This window comes from Chelon labrosus (assembly GCF_963514085.1).
Source record: "Chelon labrosus genome assembly, chromosome: 6".
Classification (NCBI taxonomy): domain Eukaryota; kingdom Metazoa; phylum Chordata; class Actinopteri; order Mugiliformes; family Mugilidae; genus Chelon; species Chelon labrosus.
The window spans coordinates 29519884-29536373 of NC_140342.1; the positions used below are offsets into that span (position 1 = coordinate 29519884).

Below are 16490 nucleotides of genomic sequence, written 5' to 3' on the forward strand. Positions count from 1 at the left end.
AGGAATAAAGGAAGGAAAGAAAGAACAGGAAGGATGGAGGCAGGAAGTCAACTGAGTGCATGTAAACCTCTGACCCACTGGATTTAAAGTACTTATATATTTATATTTATATTTATATTTATATATTAGTGTAACATTAAACTATAAGCTGTCCACATAGAGCGTCTTCATACGACCACAGAGCAGCAGATGGACAGACATCAGGAGGTGTCACGACTCAGAGACAGACCATCAGGTTATAGGTTCATTAACCTGTTAGACCACCAGGGTGGTAATGTGGAGGTTTACAGTGACGACGCCTCCTCTTCATCCTCCTCCTCCTCCTCCTCCTCTTCATCCTCCTCCTCCTCCGCCTCCTCCTCCTCAGTTCTCTGAGAGCTGTAGAGGAGGAGGATGAGGAGGAGGAGGAGGAGGAGGAGGCACAGTGCCGACTCCTGCTGCCAAAAGCTGCTATAAATAGGAGCATCACCATGAAGAGGATGTAGCAGGATGTTCAGGAGGAGGAGGAGGAGGAGGAGGGGAGGGGTGATGAAGAGGAATACGACCAACAGAGAAACCACTCTCCACCATCTTCAAATGTTTCCTCGTTATTAGAGATGAATTATTAATTTATCAGAGATGAGCTCCAGGATAAAAGGCCTCCATCATGACCTTGACCAGGGAGGAGGAGGAGGAGGAGGAGGAAGAGGAGGTCACATGACCCAGACCACCTCCACATGGGGACTGAGACCAGATCAGTGTTCACACCTGGACCTGTTCAACCTGGACTCTAGAGACCAGATCAGTGTTCACACCTGGACCTGTTCAACCTGGACTCTAGAGACCAGATCAGTGTTCACACCTGGACCTGTTTAACCTGGACTCTAGAGACCAGATCAGTGTTCACACCTGGACCTGTTCAACCTGGACTCTAGAGACCAGATCAGTGTTCACACCTGGACCTGTTCAACCTGGACACTAGAGACCAGATCAGTGTTCACACCTGGACCTGTTTAACCTGGACTCTATAGACCAGATCAGTGTTCACACCTGGACCTGTTTAACCTGGACTCTAGAGACCAGATCAGTGTTCACACCTGGACCTGTTCAACCTGGACTCTAGAGACCAGATCAGTGTTCACACCTGGACCTGTTTAACCTGGACACTATAGACCAGATCAGTGTTCACACCTGGACCTGTTTAACCTGGACTCTAGAGACCAGATCAGTGTTCACACCTGGACCTGTTTAACCTGGACTCTAGAGACCAGATCAGTGTTCACACCTGGACCTGTTTAACCTGGACTCTAGAGACCAGATCAGACCATGGAGCCCAGTAGACCAGTAGATGGTGATGCTCTAGTTCTATTTCTGTCATTTTATTCTCAGCTGATCAGACTCAGAACTATTAACATCTCTCTGGACAGATGGATCAAAGAGCTTCTCTAGAACCTTGTCTAGAACCTTCTCTAGAACCTTCTATAGAACCTTCTCTCCACCAGGAACCAACAAGATGAAGAAAAACACAACACCTGGAGGTTAAGACTCAGACCAGCAGCTGATCTGTCTCTGGAAAACATCAGGGAGATTAGTTACCATCAATCAGAGACGATAGGAAACGAGAAACGTAGAGTTAACACTGACAGATCTGGTCAGAGGGTCTGTGGTGAGGAAGAGGAAGAGGAAGAGGAAGAGGAAGAAGAAAGACAGGATCCAGAGCGTTTTCCTGGTCTCGTCTGAAACATGAATATTTCACGGCGGCTCCACCGACTGATAACTTCCGGCGCAATCTATCGAGTGTGTGGCTGTGAGGGAGTCGATGGCGTCCAATCAATGGACTTAATTAAGACCAGGGACCAAACTGTCAGAGGGTTAGCTAGAGACAGCAGGGACGTTAATCACACATGACCGTCCACACGTCCACCAGAGACGTCCAGCCACGGCCCACGTCCCCAACATTAGTATTAAACTTTTACTGTCCCGTCATGATCAGCTCCCAAGAGACAGACGAACCAGGATCCTGTGTCTCACCGTGTCCTCTGTGTCAAAACTACTTTAAAGAGTCACATCTGGATTTAAATATAGGACAGAGACAATAAATATATATATAGAGCTCTGCATGAGTCAATCATTACGAGACCTTCTGGACAAATGTCTTCATCAGGGACGTCCTGATCTGTACCAGACTTCAACCAGTCTGAGCTTCTAGTATTTATTTACTTTACAGCGTCAAAACAACTTCTTCTTCTTCTGTTTTATCAGTGGTAGGCTAACGTCACAGCTGCTACAAACCCCAGAAGAAGAAGACGACGATCTCAAAACAGATGAAGAAGAAGAAGGAGGTAACGAAGTGGAAGAAGAAGAACTAGAACGTCTCATCTCTGCTGGTTTCATGGTTCAGGTCTGATGTCACACTCATCCTGAGCACATGTTGACCACACATGCACCGCCGGCCAATCAGGGCTCACGATGCTGCAGACAGAGCCGCCGATTGGTTGGAGCGCTGAGGCAGAGAGGACGGGCGGCTCGAGGGACCAATGGCGTCGGGCCGAGCGGTAAACAGTGGCCCCGGGTGACAGCGAGGGAACGAGGGTTTGTTTAACCCTCGGCTCGTCTGACAGGCGCAGAGGAAACGACAGAACCTTTAACAGAACCTTCAACAGAACCTTTAACAGAACGAGCTGAGAACCAGAGACATGATTTATAAACTACACATGAAGAAGTCCTCACACAACCGTTTATCTCTTAAATCTAAAACAAGCTGAATGTTCCTGTCAGCCCGTCGTCGTCCTCGCCGTCAGCTCTGCTCACCAGTTGTTCCTGACAGATGTTACAGTGCATTGTGGGAAGTGTAGGATCCAGATGTTTGGATGTTAAACGCTGCTAATCACAGAGGATTTAAATCTTCAGGTTATTCTGAATAATTTAAATGATTATTTAGAAACGAATGAACCCTGATATAAGAAGCCCTGCAGGTGAGATGCATTATGGGAAATGTAGGACCCAGATGTTTTAGGGGTGAACAGAAGAAATGACTCAAGACATTCACTCATACTAAACTCGTTCATCTCAGAAAATAATTAAAGTTTCTGATCCTGATAAAACAAACCTGCAGGTGAGATGCATGATGGGATATGAAGTATTTTAGATTTTGATCCAAGATACGAACTAAAACCTGAGGATGAGAAGAAAACTGAAGCAGAAATGACTTCTCTGGTTTTAAATCTAATTTACAGCCTGCACATAAATACCTGGAGGCTTTACAGATGCATTGTGGGAAGTGTAGGAGGTTTGTAAAGACTCACAGATGATCTCTACAGTGAATCTAGTTTCTGATAAACGATCGTCTCTGAAATTATTTCCTGAAACTTCCAACCAACGCGACGCTGCCCGACGCCCCTCGCCGTGACTCCTCACACCGCCCGCCCACGTGAACCGCCCCCCCTCCTCCTCCTCCTCCTCCTCCTCCTGGTCGCTAACGCCCGGCGGACCTCCCTCCCGCCTCCTCCTCCCCCTCCACCCACCTTGCAGCCGAACATGAGGGAGATGGTGCTGTTGGTGCAGGCCAGCTTGCAGTGGCACAGCTATGGGCGAGAAGCACTCCACCTTCTTCATGCTGGGGGACATCTTGTCGGCGCCGGGGCAGTTGGCCGACAGGCCGCCGCCGCCGCCGCCTCCTCAGGGAGCGCTGCCGGCTCCTCCCGCCTCCTCCCCCCCCCTCCTCCTCCTCCTCCTGCCTCTCCTCCTCCTCCTCCTCCACCTCCTCCATCGCTGCTGCTGCTGCTGCTCCCTGCTCTCACCATCCGCCCTCATTCCTCGAGTCGCTCCATCACGGCGGGGAGGAAACGACTCCCAGAGCTCTTCCTTCATTCAGGGAGAACCTCCCCCCTCCTCCTCCTCTCTGCTGACCCCTCCTCCTCCTCCTCTTCCTCCCTCTTCTTCTTCTTCTGGTAGAATATATCCCTCTTGACCTCCCTCCCTCCCTCCCTCCCTCTCTCTCTCTCTCTCTCTCCCTCTCTCTCCCTCTCTGCAACGACTAAGGGGTGATGAGGACAGTCGGTGCGAGCGAGTGCTGTTTAGTTTAACGCTCTCCACTGTGGGGGAGTGATTGGTCTCAGGGGGGAGGGAGAGAGAGAGAGACAGAGAGAGAGAGAGGGTGGTCACATGACTCACCGGAAACGAGGAGGGATGAACGAGAGAGAGAGAGAGAGAGAGAGAGAGAGAGAGAGAGAGAGAGAGAGAGAGAGAGAGAGAGAGAGAGAGAGAGAGAGAGAGAGAGAGAGAGAGAGAGCGCGAGAGAGAGAGGTGGGGGGTGTATCCTCAGGGAAGGTAGAGAGATGTAGGACAGAGTGATGAAGAGGAGAAACAGGAAGAGGAGGAAGAAAGTTAGATGAAGAGAAACAGGAAGAGAAGGAGGAGACAAGACAGGAAGGGGAGGAGACAAGACAGGAAGGGGAGGAGACAAGACCAGAAGGGGAGGAGACAAGACAGGAAGGGGAGGAGTTCATACAGAAAGAGAAGGAAGAGAGCAACTAGCTCATTTGTTGTAGAGGCTAAGAAGCTAAGCTAACAAGAGCTACTAGCATCAACAAAAAAAACTGGAGTCAAAGACGACCTGACACCAGAACACGTCACAGTCTACAGACCAGATGAGGAACCAGCAGCTAGTTCCTGGTTCCTCATTTTAAGGTTCCTGTACATCACTACAGCGAGGTGAGAATTTAAACTGCTGGATACCACAAAGCTCACATGTTCTACAGAGGTTCTAGTAAAAAACAGAACCAGGCCCACTCTCCATCTGGAGAACCAAAGAACTACTGTATTTATCATCTGTAACACCACCATTAGTCCACTAGATGGAGACAAAGGACCATTCATGAAGTAAGATTCTGTCAGACAAGTCACCATGTGGTGGATAGTTGATGGAGAATCATGTGGATAGAAATAAGAATGCTGACAGTTAGTCAGACTGTCTCCGTTAGCTGGGGCTAGCCGGTTAGCTCCAGCTAATGAGGCTTGACCTGTCTCCGTTAGCTGGGGCTAGCCGGTTAGCTCCAGCTACGCGAGGCTTGACCTGTCTCCGTTAGCTGGGGCTAGCCGGTTAGCGCCAGCTACGCGAGGCTTGACCTGTCTCCGTTAGCTGGGGCTAGCCGGTTAGCACCTGCTACGCGAGGCTTGACCTGTCTCCGTTAGCTGGGGCTAGCCGGTTAGCTCCAGCTACGCGAGGCTTGACCTGTCTCCGTTAGCTGGGGCTAGCCGGTTAGCGCCAGCTACGCGAGGCTTGACCTGTCTCCGTTAGCTGGGGCTAGCCGGTTAGCGCCAGCTACGCGAGGCTTGACCTGTCTCCGTTAGCTGGGGCTAGCCGGTTAGCTCCAGCTACGCGAGGCTTGACCTGTCTCCGTTAGCTGGGGCTAGCCGGTTAGCGCCAGCTACGCGAGGCTTGACCTGTCTCCGTTAGCTGGGGCTAGCCGGTTAGCGCCAGCTACGCGAGGCTTGACCTGTCTCCGTTAGCTGGGGCTAGCCGGTTAGCTCCAGCTACGCGAGGCTTGACCTGTCTCCGTTAGCTGGGGCTAGCCGGTTAGCGCCAGCTACGCGAGGCTTGACCTGTCTCCGTTAGCTGGGGCTAGCCGGTTAGCGCCAGCTACGCGAGGCTTGACCTGTCTCCGTTAGCTGGGGCTAGCCGGTTAGCGCCAGCTACGCGAGGCTTGACTTGTCTCCGTTAGCTGGGGCTAGCCGGTTAGCTCCAGCTACGCGAGGCTTGACTTGTCTCCGTTAGCTGGGGCTAGCCGGTTAGCTCCAGCTACGCGAGGCTTGACTTGTCTCCGTTAGCTGGGGCTAGCCGGTTAGCTCCAGCTACATGAGGCTTGACTTGTCTCCGTTAGCTGGGGCTAGCCGGTTAGCTCCAGCTACGTGAGGCAACCACTGAGATCTAAACTCTCTTTACACTCAAAGTTACAGATCAGCAGCTGAGGCTCATGGGTATTGTAGTATTAATATTCGTCCACACTGAACTACATTATAATGTTATACTGATGATTGTATCTTTGTGAGGACCTTCCATTCACATCATGTATCCTCTACCTTTACTGTTAAACCTGTTAACCTACCTACAATATTACTCCCCACAACATTACTACTACTAGTATTACAGTATTACACAGGAGACTGCCCCCCCCCCGTAGAGCAGTGACAGTGATAACAGCCGACAGGTTCAGATGGGACGGCCTCCTTCTATATTTACTCTGCTGCTGGTTACACTCAGCTCTGAACACACACTATAAACTCAGTGTTGTTGTTGTTCATCTATAGTCTGTATATAAACATGGACACCACGTCTCCTCTTCCTCTCATTGGTCAAACTGACTCTATGTTCCCGGGAGCGTGAAGCGGTTGGCATGGCAACTGGTAATCACCATTATGTCACATCCTGTTTCCATAACTAGGGGGTGGAGCTTATGACCTATACTCCAGCCAGACACCAGGGGGAGCTCTACTTGGTTAATGTTGAATAGGTCACGTTACGCACATCATTTATGTTGTTACTGATGTTTCAACGTGTAAATCTACTTTATTGACTCAACCTGTAATTAACTCAGGCTTTATACATTATATTGGAGTAACATCAGATAAATATGTGGTCATTTAACTCTGACTATTTAACTATTTAACTATTTAACAGCTCAGAGACAAAGTTGTTCAGTTCTTCTCTGAACAAGGACAGAAATAAAAAGCTCATAACAATGATCCTGTTTGGGGAAAATCCAACAGAAATGATTCAAATGTTTTCTAGTCTGATTAAAAATATGTGGTTCCTAAAACCTTTGTCATAAATATCCAATAAGCATTTATTTATTCAGTCATTACTTCATCCATCAGTGTTGACAGAAACACCAGGTCTGACCAGCAGAGGGCAGCTCTCCCTCAGATTTACTGTCAGTCAAGTATTTATCAGCTCCACCTTAGTGTCCTGTTAGATGAACAGTTTGACTCTGTGAGTTTTTATTTACTTATTTGCTTATCAGACCTATATAATATATATTAAAAAGAAAAAGACAAACATTTCTACATGTCATCAGACATTTATGATAATTATCTGACTACATTTTTATTTATTTCAAAACTTAAAAAAAATTATATATCTATATATATATATATATATATATATAGATATATAACACTTTACATATTTCTGTTTGATTTATTCTTATTAAAATCTTTTTATTTCTGTCCTTGTTCAGACAAAGACTGATGATATATCATCTTGAATTAAAATAAGATTTTAATTATTTTTTCTTTAAATATTCTGGTAAAATATTATATAATATTATTATAATATACTATAATAATATATAATATTCATAAATGCACAAATAAGCAAATCCCCAATTACAAGATACATATTTATTTATTATTTATCATGAAATTAAACAGTATGACTAATATTTTAAATGTGTTAGAAATAAAACTCTTATTTTATTCAATCATATTTAAATAATTTGGTAAATAATTTAAGTTTAAAAATTATGTATAATATACATATAAAAAAATAAAAAGTATAAATAAAGATAAAAACAGAACGAGATTAAAGTGGAAACCTTGAGAGAAAACAAATCAAATTTAATTAATTTAAAATTAAAACCTATCAAACTGAGAGAAGTGAAGTCATCAGTGTTAACGGTGACGAGTCTTTCTACAGCTCTATGAGTCAACGTGGCCTGAGATCAACATAAATAATTAAACGTAGTTTTTCCCAGAGGAGAACGTCTCTAACAAACGTCTGCAGATAGAACTCATCTAAACGTCTTCTAGATCAGAGAGTAGAACACACCCTGATAGCAATGATGTCATTCTGAACTCATTCAGCAACCCCTTGACTAGAACTGAACCAAGAGTTTAGAGAAATACCACAAAGGTTCTAGTAACAATAGAACCAGGCCCACTCTCCATCTGGACATGTGGAGAACCAAAGAACCCAAAGTGTTCCACGTTGGGTTCTTACCTCTTGAAAGTGAATCTGGCTACAAAATCCTACTGATTCCACTACAGGAGGCAACGTACACACAATTCAACCTTTGGACATTTTATTTATCCCGGACATCATCACATTCTACCATTGTGATCATTATACAATCCAGAAGAAGATGGAGATTTCCTCCATGTTGTTCACACATGGAACTCCCCAGGAGAACCAGTCACCAAGGCATGCTACATATCAATGCTAAGATGCTACATATCAATGCTAAGCTAACTGTCACTACTAGATGGATGTATTGTGTTCATTATCTGTAGTACCACCATTAGACCACTAGATGTGATCAGATCCTGTCAGGTAGGTCACCATGTGGTGCATCACTGATGGAGAATCAGGTGGACAGACTCAAAAAGACCAGAGGAGGTGAAAGAAACAATATCAGTTACGTTTCAACAAATGTAATATTGAACAGGTTATTTACTGTAGAGACAATTCTAATGTTTATTAAACTATCACCAAAGAATAAATACCTTCGTTTCCACAAACCAGAACACCAACTCTTCCACAGAGACACCGTTCATCTTTACTACGTCCCAAACATCAATGTTTTCAACCAATCCTCTTCCAAATATCAACTCAACAATATGAATCAGTGACCTCATCAACCAGCTGACATGTTCCTGACAAAGACAACATGAATCCAGAACACACTTCCTCCGGTCAGCGAGTCTGACTCTGTTATCCAGGAAGCTCTGGAAGCCATGTACACCTTTACACACCTTTAACAGTTTCTCTCAGATATTTTCCAAATCTGAAAAACTAGCTGTTCATTTTCAGCTGCCAGCGTCTTTACGAGGTGTTATTAGTTTATTCTGAATAAATAAATATTAGAATGCGATAAAATATTAGTTAAAGGTCAATAGAGAAGCTTCCAAACTTCATTTAGAGTTAATAATCCAATCAACTACTATTTATATTAAATGACACTGATCAGTAATCAGTACCAATCATCAGTATTAACTAACAACACTCAATGTCAAACAATAAACAGACTAATGAGCAGTTAAATGGCACCTGAGAAAATCTCACTCCAAACTTCCATTAAAAAAAAATCTTAAACAAGCATTTCATTAATTGTGCAAAATTCAAATTAATAAAAAATAAAATACAACTTATGTTTTAAAAGACACATCCTTGTGTTGTATTCGGCAAAGATATGATCCGTACAAATATAAGTATTTCCATTCAAACTCCACTTCTCAGCGCACTACCAGACTCCGTTCATTATCTGCGCTGATTTAGCGGAGAACCACCGCGGGAACGAGGAGCGGACCGGTTCAAAAAAAGCTATTTTTTCACTGAAATGCGTCCATGCTGAAGCATACAATGAAAGCCGAAGTTAACACCGACTCCCGGTGAAGTGAGTTCATTGACTATAACGTTTGTGTGTCGTTTCTTTTTAAAGTTATTTCGGGTTTTACCTTCGTCGTGACAATACAAATGCAGTCCATCGTTCCGCGGCGGCAGCAAAGCCCGGGAACGTCTCATATCTCGACGTGTCCGTCTTCCCGCGGCTCCGTCTCCACAAAAACCGTTATATCCACACACACGCACCGACCGACCGCCTCTATCTACCGGCGACAGAGCGTGAGTTCACCGGAGAGCCGCCTCATCCCTCCCCCGGTCCTCCTCCGTCCCGGTATCCGGAGCTCAGCGGGGCAGCGGGACTCGAGCTGCGTTCAGGTGCTGTGGGAGAACACGGCTCTCACTCGCTCACCTGTCACACCAGCGACTCCATTACGAGACATAAAATGAAAACCTAAACCGTTTCTTTGTCATATTTAAATTAGCTTAAACATAAATAATAAACTTTTAATCAATCAGGTGCTGTTTTCTGTTTAATGTAGTTGTTTGATGTAAAACTACAACTTCCCTATAGGCCGTGAACGCAACGCTGGAATACCTGTACTCTTTAATTAACAATGAGGAAGTAAATTATTTAATTCAGCTAAAAATAGAAATGATCAGAATGAAACTTCAACATTTTATTGTAAAGGTTCATCAGTAAAGTGTTTTAGCTTCTAATTAATACATTTCTGACTTAAACCAGATACTTTTAGACAAAATTTATTTTAAAATAAAATAATTAGGGCTGAAATTACTGACTCATTTAAAAACATTTAGTGTTGTTTAATGGAAACACCTTTAAAAACAAACCGCCTCTAATCACATGTATGACTCAACGCCAAATGGCTGAGCAGGAGGAAGAGGAGGAAGAGGAGGAAGAGCAGCAGGAGGAGGTGAGGCAGCGTGGGCGGCTGAGAATCACATGTATGAATATTTCACAGCTCCATGAGTCCGTCATGTGTGTCATCATCATCATCATCATCATCGTATGGTGCCTTTAATGTCTCCACAGACGACGTTAACAGGAAATATGTGTTCACTTTATAGTAAAGGAGATTAAACTCTAACCAGAATAAAAAGCTCAGACTGATGAGGAGGAGGAGGAGGAGGAGGAGGAGGAGAGGTGGTAACCACGGTAACCTTCACTAATCATCATCAGGTGAGGGACAGAAACATGGAGGTAGAAAAACAAGATGAACCAAGATGGAGTCAATGTGGACAGAGACGATGGAGACGTGGAGACATCTTGTCTTCTAAGACTCTACACATTCAGGACTGGAGGAGGACAAGGAGGAAGACATGGAGGAGGACATGGAGGAGGAGGACATGGAGGAGGACGATGAGGAGGAGGGCGATGAGGAGGAGGACGATGAGGAGGACATGGAGGAGGACATGGAGGAGGACGACATGGAGGACATGGAGGAGATGGAGGAGGACGACGATGAGGAGGAGGACATACTACTTCTTCCTCTTCCTCCTTTTCCTGATTCTCCCACTTCTCTTCTTCTTGACGTAGCAGAACTTTCTTCTTCTTCTTGACGTAGCAGAACTTTCTTCTTCTTCTTCTTCCATCAATCAGGACTGGACACAGAGATGGAAGAGAATATACTTCTTCTTCTTCTCCTCTATTCTCCCTCCGTTCCATACTCTTCCTCCTCCTCTTCTTCTTCTTCCTCATCATCATCAAACTTCCCTAACGCCTGATGTGTTGATGTGGTCTGGTCTCCATGGTAACGGCTGTCCTCTGATCAGCCATTGATCAGTTAATGAGTCGTACTCACTGATTGGTTCCTTAAGGTTCTACCTGCTGATCACCTGATGTGACGGTAACCATAGCGACAAACGGGCAGATGTAGGATGGATGGAAAACACACCTGCAGAACCTGAACATGAACCAGAACTCAAGTCCACTTAAGAACCACCACCATGACGGTCCAGACACCCCAGCACAGCTCCAGCCTCTCTGCTGCTGAACCAGGTCCAGGTCCAGGTCCAAACTAAGACATCTGGACTGGCTGGGTTCCTTGAAGACGTTTCCTCCAAAGGCTTCAGCTCGAAAAGACAGGTGGAGACGTTACTGTCCTCTAAAGACTGTCCCATGTCCTTCAGGTGTAGGTGGTCCACCTATAGTCCACTACAGTCCACTACAGTCCAACAGAGTCCACTATAGTCCAACAGAGTCCACTACAGTCCACTACAGTCCGCTACAGTCCAACAGAGTCCGCTACAGTCCACTACAGTCCAACAGAGTCCACTACAGTCCAACAGAGTCCAATACAGTCTGCTACAGTCCAACAGAGTCCACTACAGTCCACTACAGTCCAACAGAGTCCACTACAGTCCAACAGAGTCCATACAGTCCACTACAGTCCACTACAGTCCAACACAGTCCGCTACAGTCCGCTACAGTCCGCTACAGTCCATTACAGTCCATTACAGTCCAACAGAGTCCCTTACCGTCCACTACAGTCCAACAGAGTCCTTCAGATGTAGGTGGACTGCTGTCTCTCTTGTCTGGAGTCTCTGGACATTAATCATCAGAGAACCATTGGAGACAGGATCAGACCAGGTTCCTCCAGGTCCAGGTGATTATCAGTCATGTGACCTAAACTCTAAACATTTAGAGCTGAACACTTGGAGGAAACGTCTTCTATAAACACAACAAGTCCAGACTGGTCCAGGTCTGGTCCAGGTCTGGTCCAGGTCTGGTCCAGGTCTGGTCCAGGTCCGGTCCAGATACGTCTTAGTTTCATCTTGTTCTTTAATTTATATCACGACGTGAACGACTGAGAACCTCCACAGACGTCTGGTTTGGTTCAAACTTACAAAAATATCAATTAAAATCTGTATTTATCTACGTCTACCTGATCGTTGATCATTTAACAGATTAATTATAAAGATATTAAACTATTTTATAACATGATGAGGTTTTATTTCATATTTCCATTTGACTTTAAACAAAAACATGTAAACCAAGTTTGAGTTGATGTTGTTAACCTGAATCCTGGAACAGATCCTGATCCGTTGTGGATCTACCGGCAGCTCAGAGGACCAGAGGTGTTCTGTTCAGACCCGACAACATGAACCCAAAACGAATGAAGCGCGATGAGCCGTGACCCCTGACCCCTGACCCCAGCTCAGACCGTCCCAACATGTCACCACCAAAATACTCAGAGGGGAAGACACAGCCACACCTTGAGGCCGTCTGAGCCTGAACCCCCGACACTGGACCCAGAACCTGATGGTCCAAAGCACATGAGGACGGGATGGGGCATGCGGCGAAGGTGGATGGCACCCCCTCCCACCAACGGCAGGCGTCCAGTACTTACTTGAGGTTCGCGGCTGGGCGAGAGTTTCGCCTGCGCCAACGTGTGCAGGATTTCATTTAGGAGGGGGGAGTCCTACGAGGGACGACGGGCGAATACAGTCAGGAAAAAGAGGGAAGAAAGAAAAGCATTCAATGGTTTCAAACATGGTTAGCTTAGCTTAGCACTAACGCTGGAAACAGGGGCACACTGTTAGCCTAGCCAAGAGTTTGGACCCTTCAGAGTTTTCTACATTTCTGCATAAAAATGATTCAAAACATCAACAGGTACCAGATGAACCCAATGAACACATGAAACATAAACATTAGAGTAAAATGAGCCAATATTACATATCATGTCCTCCTTGTTTCCAGTATCTGCTGTGACCTCCTTGTAACTAAATGTTTGTGGTAACAGCTGATCAGTGGTCTACAGCAGCTTGGAGGAATTTTAGCCCATTCCTCAGAACAGAACCACTTCAGTTCTGAGATGTTGGTGGGTTTCCTCACATCAACTGCTTGCTTCAGGTCCTTCCACAACATTTCTATTGGATTAAGGTCAGGACTTTGACTTGGCCGTTCCTAAACATTCATCTTGTTCTTCTTTAACCGTTCTTTTGTAGAACCACTTGTGTTCTTGGTTCTCGTTGTCTTGCTGCATGACCCAGTTTCTCTTCACATTCAGCTCATGGACAGATGTCCTGACATTTTCTTTTAGAGTTCACTGGTAGAATTCAGAAATCATTGGTCCATCAATGATGACAGGACGTCCTGGTCCAGATGCAGCAGAACAGGCCCAAACCAGGACATTAGCACCCCCATGTTTGATGGAGGGATGAGGTTCTGATGCTGGAATGATGCAGTGTTGGTTCATCTCATTTAAACCAAACTATTCTACTTTGGTCTCATCTGTCCACTAAACATTGTCCCAATAGTCTTCTGTCTTGTCCACATGATGTTTAGAAATGTTCTTCTTGGAGAGCAGTGTCTTTGTCCATCACACCATGGTTGTTCAGTGGATTCATCAACATTAACATCAGCCAATGAGAGAGAGGCCTTTAGCTGCTTAGAAGTTCCCCTGGGTTCCTCTGGGACCTCTCAGACTATTATGGAGTGATCTTTGTTGGTGGACCACTCCTGTGGAGGGGAACAGTCGTCTTCAATCTGTCTGACTGTGGATTATTTGAGGGTTCCAAACTCTTTAGAGATGGTTCTGGAACCTTTTCCAGCCTGATGAGCAACAACAACTCTTTCTCTGAGCTCCTCAGAAAGCTCCTTTGTCCACAAACGTGTGTTGTGAAGATCAGACTGAGACAAATCCCTGATTTATTGAAACTAAACCAGGACCTGAACCACACCTGAGTCTCATTACATTGATGGAAACACTTCTGAACACATGGACTCTGATTGGATCCTAGAGGAGCTCCTCTCTGATATGTAATATTGGCTCATTTTAGTCTAATATCTGTGTTTTATACAGAAATGTATAAAGTTTCTTAAGGATTCAACTACATGGTGCTGAAGAGAAGCCTTCAGCACCATGTGAACACCACCTCCTCCTCCACCACCTCCTCCTGCTGCTCCCTCTCATACTACAAAATCTATTTCATAAGAAGACACAAACATTTTGGATTATATTCCAATTTCTGGTTAATCCCATAAACGGTTTATGAAAACAAGGGATTACAGGGAAATGAATGAAGTCTGCCGACAGGAAGTGACCAGAGCCAACATGTCGCTGTGTTTGGTTTCAGACTCGACGCGTCGTATAATCTCTCTCTCTCTCTTTTTATCGTCTGTTATTCCTGCCTCCTGTTCACTGTCGTCTGTTTTTTATCATACGTCACAAAGACAGAAATAAATTAAACAACGTGGAACAAATGTAATAAGGAATCAATGATAATAGATGAAGAAAAGGAAAAAATGTCAGAATTCAGCCTCACGATATGGAACCAGGAACCAGGAACCAGGAACCATCAGATTCATTCACTGATGATCTATCTCATCTCTTCCTTTTCTTTCTTCTTTCTTTCCTTTTCCTTCTTTACTCTTTCATTCCTTCCTTCCGTTTAGTTAAATTAAATAATTAACTGATCCAGTAATTACCTGAAAACCAAACTCTCTCCGTGCTCTGATTGGCTGAAGGTTTTTATTTCTCGTGTCGGCCAACTTTGTTTACGTTCTACGAGAAGTCTTTACGTTAAAAGTGTTCAAACACTGACATGGAAACCAGACCAGACTCTGATTCTGCTCCAGCAAAGATCTGCTGGGCCAATCAGATCGTTAGGGGGCGGGGTTTAATGTGGTGATGGACAGAAGAGTAACAGTAGCCATAGACATCATCTGATGAGTTTAAATGTCTCTGATTGGTTGGAGGACTGTCCAGGTGACACATAAAGACAACCAGATGACTACGACAGACTACAGTGATACAAAGAATAAAACTAAAAACAGAAGAAAGAATAAAAAGACAACACAACCGATGAAGACGCTGTACAGCTGATTAAACAGCTTCAGCTTGTAGTTGATAATTAACATGTGGCATTAATTATCCAGCTGTTTAACAGTCACATGACCTCCTCTGAGCAACACCAAACCCTCCACCTGACAACCAGGTGACAACCAGGTGACAACGGAGATGAACCTGAGACCTTCGTTCAGACCCAACACCAACATCCTGACATCTGTCCTCTGTGATCACTGGTTTATTTATTCATCAGACATGTTTGGTATGGAATCTGCTTCCTTTCCTTCTCTAAAATAACTAAGATCAGAAGTAAAGAAGAACGTTTCCATCTTGTTCCAAAATCTGGATCATGTCTCCAACTCAACAACCAGCTGTTCATGGTTCTGAAACAACAGTAGCATTGTGCTGATTGGCTGTTCACATAATATTCTCCGTGTGGTCTGAACGAGGCCTGAGAGAAAACAAGCAACATGAAGCAGAGCCAAGACAAAGACGACGATGATGATGATGATGAGGAGGAGGCTCGACTCCTCCAGCAACATGAGGATCAATAACGACCAGTAACGACCAGTAACGACGAGGTTCATAGTTTCACGTCTCCATCAGCAAATCAAACCTCAGACGCATGATAAAATGAGTGACGCTCCAGAAAACCAGGCGCTGATCTAAATCTGAAAGATTCACGACTTATCCTTTGGTGGACGGTTTTTAAATTCATCGCTCAGAAAGAAGACTTTTTATTTTTTAATTTTCTGTTGTTACCTCAGAACCAACAGACTGACGGACTCTGGTCTTACCTCGATGCTGGTGCTAAGGCTGGGCAGAGTGTCCGAGGTCACCGTTGTGCTTTGAAGGCTGGAGAAGTCCCACAGGTTGACAGGCGCCATGGGGTCCGCCCCCTTGGAAGACTCCGTCCACTTCTGACTGTCCAATAAGGTCACTTCATAAAACTCCTGGATATCTGAGAAGACGGAAAAACATCAACACTGTCAATGACGACCAAACCAAGAACGTCAACAGAGACCAGTTAGTTCAACGACGGCTAAAACTGAAACAGCAGAAAAAGACAGATCAGTGTTTACACCTGGACCTGTCTGACCTGGACTCTATAGACCAGATCAGTGTTCACACCTGGACCTGTCTGACCTGGACTCTATAGACCAGATCAGTGTTCACACCTGGACCTGTTTAACCTGGACTCTATAGACCAGATCAGTGTTCACACCTGGACCTGTTTAACCTAGACACTAGAGACCAGATCAGTGTTCACACCTGGACCTGTCTGACCTGGACTCTATAGACCAGATCAGTGTTCACACCTGGACCTGTTTAACCTAGACACTAGAGACCAGATCAGTGTT

The 16490-nt window shown here is 45.0% G+C and overlaps 1 protein-coding gene across 3 annotated transcripts in view; it reads right to left on the minus strand.

Annotated features, from left to right (window-relative positions):
- Nucleotides 1-16490, minus strand: part of dlg1b (discs large MAGUK scaffold protein 1b) — a 61560-nt gene that overhangs the window by 34740 nt on the left and 10330 nt on the right. For 2 of the 3 annotated variants that reach the window (XM_084546926.1, XM_084546927.1), the window contains exon 3: nucleotides 15927-16090. In XM_084546926.1, coding sequence (XP_084403052.1) covers nucleotides 15927-16090 — 164 coding nt within the window. Of the gene's footprint in view, nucleotides 1-12687; nucleotides 12760-15926; nucleotides 16091-16490 lie in introns of all 3 variants that reach the window. The other variant, XM_084546925.1, reaches the window with a different exon arrangement.